Here is a 5,126-nt window from a genome sequence, read left to right as displayed (position 1 = left end):
CTTCAAACTGTTTCCTTTGTAATTGTATGGGGGGGGGGGGTGTGCAGCGCTGCGCTTATAGCCTCAAGAGGGCAGCCTGGAGTTTTCTATGTGCCTACAGTCGGCGGTGTAACACTAGGTTGCTTATTATAAAGCTGTGTCCCTTACTGGACAGTAGAGAAGGCCGAGTTATAAAATAGACCCCATCATTAATTTAGGGTTTATATTTATTTATAGGGGGGAAAAGATGCATAGCTAGTGTTCAGCAGACTGCGTGTACATTCATCCTGTGCAATCTAACCAGCTGTTGTGAGAATGGAGCTAAGGGAATGTTCTTAGTGCATTTATTCTGGAGTTGCATTTATTCTGCTCTGATTTGAATATCTCTATTTTTACTATTGCCCATAATAGAACAAAGGACATGGAGGGAAAGGGAAAATACCCCATTATGGCCACTAGGTGGCGCCGAGGATCACAGGAAACAAACACATCTTAGGCCCCGTTCACATTGAGCGATTTATCGCGCGGTAATTCCCGCGATATCGCGGCAATTTACTGCGCGATATCGCTCTCCAATGCTTCTCAATGGGGCAAAGGGTCCTGCTGTCGCGGGTCGTGTGTCGCTACAGCAGGACCCTTTTTGGAGCGGATTTAGCCGCGATGCAAGCATTTGCGCGATATCGCGCAGTGTGAATGGGGCCTTAGGCCTCATTCACACAGCTAAGTGTTGGCCCGTTCGGCGTGCATGGCTGTATCGGGCTGTTCCCACGAAGGACAGGTGCTGTGTGCGATTGTACGCAGCAGCCTGTTCTTCTCTATGGGGGTACGCGGCTGTACGCTCACCCGAGCGGGTGTCCATGCTCTATGTGCAGTTCGAGTGAGTGAGTGAGTGAGCGTGCGACGGCGTACGGTCGCATTCTCCCATAGGGAAGAACAGGCTGCTGCGTACAATCGCACACAGCACCTGTCCTTCCCGGGAACAGCCCGATACGGCCATGCACGCGCCGACACTTAGCTGTGTGAATGAGGCCTTAGTGACAAGAGATACAATGTAACAATTCTCTACGACACTGGAGGGAATTGCGATATAAATGTACAAATTGCATGGCCGGCGTGCATGGCCGTATCGGGCCGTTCCCCTGGAAGGACAGGTGCTGTGTGCAATTCTACGCAGCAGCCTGTTCTTCCCTATGGGAGGACGCGACCGCACATCGAGCACAGACACCCGCACGGATGTGCAGTTCGGGTGAGCGTAAAAGCCGCGTACTCCCATAGGGAAGAAAAGGCTGCTGCGTAGAATCGCACACAGCACCTGTCCTTCCCGGGACTACTACTGACCATTACTACTATTACTACTTACTGAGATCCCCTAAATATTGAGCTGTTTATCCAACTTGTACGCTCGAGTGCCAGTGAGCAGCTTTCTCATGTGACTTTTTGCCTCCCCACCCCCTCTTCCCTTACAGGTGGGAGCAGCCGGCTCAGACGTGCCTACCATGGGAACAGAGAGGAGGTCTGACCCTACAACAGTGGCGTGATCGCTGGATGGTGGCTGTGACGGCGTTGCAGAGGGCGTCAGGAGGCAGGAGATGAGACCGTTTCACAAATGTTTTTTTCTGGCGAGGGCGGAAGCGATACTTAACCCCTTGCTGCCGTCCCTTTTAAGGAGTGTTAACGCCGGAGGCATTTCTGGGGCTTCCTAATCATGTGATTGGCTGTCGCAGTGATCTTGAGATCTGCTGATCTTTGCTAAGCGACCAAGAGCTGTTGGTGCATTTACAATGCTGGGGCGCACAACACAGACTCGTATATGTAGTAGCAGTACGGTATAAGGCCCATTTCCATGCTACCACATATAGTCCGGCGGGAAGGGTTGACATTGCACATAACAGAACTACTACAGACGCACGAAAGGTTGCACCAGAACACTCGCCCCCTAGGTGGCGCTATAGAGGAAACTCACAGATTTCCCATTAGCACAGATCGTATTGGGCTGGGATTCTGTGTTTTCATTGGCTGTCTGTGTTGTTTGAGGTTTACAGGCCCGGGGTTGTTTGTTTAAAATTAATTACATTCTACAGAAGGGCTCCTTTTTTGTCTTCAGTCTTCTATCTGACCGCCGTCCTTCCCTTCAGTCTTGCACAGTTGTACCAGCTCCTCCTACTGGACTGAAATGGCTTCCTCTGAGGTCACCGCACATTGGGAGCTTCTCACGATGTACATTAGAAGCTGCAGCATCCTTTTTTCTTTTTTTCTGCTCGTGGAATGCGCGTCTAAACAAACTTCCCCCTGTGAACAATAAAAGTGAACCGTGAAATCACAGCACACAAAAACGTGCACAAGGGTGCAAGGTCCTTCAATAAAGAAGGGACCTCGATTCCTGACCCCCCGGGGCGCAAGGCTCCTGACGGGTTGAGACTGTTGGTCCACCAACCCGTAGGCTGGTGGACCCCGATCCTTTGGGGACCTGCCGAAACAGGTCCCTCACAGTAAGAGGTAGGGGGCTCCCCCGAAGAGAGACCCCCCTCCTGGGTGGGAGGAGACGGAGAACCCTATATAAGGGCACAGAATCTCCTCCCAGCATCAGGAATAGAAACCTGAAGAAACCTGCACCATCAGCATCTGTGGGGTCAATGCCAAAAACAAAGGCCAATCATGTCGTGCATAGAGTGCTATAAATAATAAGTGTCAGTGCACCACGCTGACAGGCCCTAGGGGCCGGAGTGCAAAAATATAGCCATAAGGCCTGTCTTGGAGGCGAAGTGCAGAAAAATGCAATGTGGTGTGTGACTCTCTTTCTGCTTTGATCATGGGATGGAAATTTCCACTTCTAGTGACACCAATTTCAAAGAGCCGTCTGTAGGCATCACCTTGATCTGATCTCAGGGAGCCGAATCCTCCGTTCAGAGCCTCTTGTTGGCAGAGAAGCCACCGCAGAAGATCTCGCCAGGATTATGGAGAAGGAGGTCGGCTGCTTTGCGCTATTCTTAGCCAGAAAAAATTGGGCTCAAAATAGTTTTCAGGTTTGTTGTAGGACAGAGCCAGCAGGGGGCGGTTCCACCATGAAAGCCCGGCATCCGCCATGGGAGCCGGGCATCCAGCGTGAAAGCCAGATGTCCACCACGTAAGCCAGGCGGCCAGCATGAGAGCCAGGCGACCAGCATTTTCAGGCGATGGCAGCATGTTTCCCGGTGATCAGATATGGCGCCCTCCCTCCCCCCCCCCATGTGTGTGAGCGAGATACAATGTCACAATGTTATTTTAGAAGATTGATATAAATATAAGTTGTCGTTTGTCTGTGTAGACGCGGTCCCTTTCATGTCGCGTTGCTAGGATACAGACTCCCCATAGCAGCGTAAGATGTGTCAGATATCCGAGGTGGCTCAACGCCTCCGCCGTACCAGAAACGTCTTTCTGAGAAACGCAGACAGGAAGCCGCAACCAAAATCTCTCTCTGAAATCTCCAGCGCCGCGTGTATCCTGAGCTGCTTCTCCTCAGAGCAACTCATCTGACGCTTCTACCGACCTGCTGCAGAAAGACAATTGCGCGCGTTTAAAGGGACAGCGTAACATCAAATTTATTTCCATGGACCAGCGGAGGCTCCGCCCTTCCCTCCAGTCTTGCGCAGTTGTACCGGCTCCTCCCCTCTTCCTCTGATGTCACTGCACGCTGGGAGCTTCTCACAATGTGCATTAGAAGCTGCAGCAAGTCAGAGAGAGCAAGCCTCATTTCTTTGCTGCAGGACAGTCGGCATCATTCAGTTCTTTCCTCCCCAGCCTGACTGGCCCGCCCATTTCATTCATTGGATTCCAGTTCTTTTAATCATGGACGCGCAGCATCACATGTGGGCGTTACCTAAGACATGCCTAGGAACGCCCACTTCTCCAGACCGATACCCACCCGTGAAGGCATTATGATATTTGCATAGCTCCTCCCAAGAGCCAGCCCACTGCTTGCGTCAGAGCTGAGGGCTCTTGAGAGGAGTGAGGCCCCTCCCACCAGCCGCGATCTGCTTGCATAGCACAGAGACCCCAGTGATGACATCAGAGACCCCAGTGATGACATCATAAAGAATGTAATGAAAAAGTTTTATTTTAAAATGTCATTGTCTTGCTAATAAGGGGGAGGAGTCTAAAATAAGGTCTGTAATAAAAACGGGAAAAGGTTTATTTAAGATGTTGATGAGAAAAAAAATAAAGCAACGGAAGAATTTCCATAAAAAACAATTTTTTTTATTAAGAAGAATGTACAAAATATAATAATTAAATATATACACAGTACATACAAAAATATTCGGGGCAAATGGAATGTACCTGAGAGAAATAAAAATAAAGTTAAAAGACTTTGAGGCGCGGCGGTAGAACTCTGGAGGCTCCGCCCCCAACATCCACGACCGTATTGTAATGGTGGTACGTGGTCGCCCGCCCCTCAACCTTGCGGCCTGCGTTCAACGGTATCACCCAGTGCTTTCACGACAACTGCTTGGTAGTGCTTGGCTGTGTTTCTTCGAGGAACAGTCCTCCCCTTTTCTGTGTTAAAGGAACAGTCCTTCCCTCCCTTTGTTTCTTTAAAGAACGTTCCTCCCCTCCCTGTGTTCCTTCAAGGAACATTCCTTCCCTGTGTTCCTTCAAGGAACATTCCTTCCCTGTGTGCCTTCAATTAACGTTCCTCCCCTGTGTTTCTTTGAAGAACGTTCCTCCCCTCCCTTTGTTCCTTCAAGGAATATTCCTCCCCTCCCTGTGTTCCTTCAAGGAAAGTTCCTTCCCTCCATGTGTTCCTTCAAGGAACGTTCCTTCCCTCCATGTGTTCCTTCAATTAACGTCCCTCCCCTGTGTTTCTTTGAAGAACGTTCCTCCCCTCCCTGTGTTCCTTCAAGGAACGTTCCTCCACTGTGTTCCTTCAATTAACGTTCCTCCCCTGTGTTCCTTCAAAGAGCGTTCCTCCCCTCCCTGTGTTCCTTCAAAGAACGTTCCTCCCCTCCCTGTGTTCCTTCAAAGAACGTTCCTCCCCTCCCTGTGTTCCTCCCGCCCCTGTGTTCCTTCAAAGACTGCTCCTCCCCTCCCTGTGTTCCTTCAAGGAACGTTCCTCCCGCCCCTGTGTTACTTCAAAGACCGCTCCTCCCCTCCCTGTGTTCCTTCAAGAACGT

General features: G+C 50.5%; 1 protein-coding gene across 1 annotated transcript in view; it reads left to right on the top strand.

Annotated features, from left to right (window-relative positions):
* HAUS5 (HAUS augmin like complex subunit 5) overlaps window positions 1-1,572 on the top strand; it is a 21,199-nt gene extending 19,627 nt beyond the window's left edge. Inside the window, exon 19 of the mRNA XM_018571696.1 lies at window positions 1,446-1,572. Coding sequence (XP_018427198.1) covers window positions 1,446-1,572 — 127 coding nt within the window. The remainder of the gene's footprint in view (window positions 1-1,445) is intronic.
* Window positions 1,573-5,126: the final 3,554 nt, after the last annotated feature.

The sequence above is a fragment of the Nanorana parkeri genome, unplaced genomic scaffold (assembly GCF_000935625.1).
Source record: "Nanorana parkeri isolate BGI_ZX_2015 unplaced genomic scaffold, ASM93562v1 scaffold1811, whole genome shotgun sequence".
In the NCBI taxonomy this organism is placed as follows: Eukaryota; Metazoa; Chordata; class Amphibia; order Anura; family Dicroglossidae; genus Nanorana; species Nanorana parkeri.
This window is presented reverse-complemented; position numbering and strand designations above follow the sequence as displayed.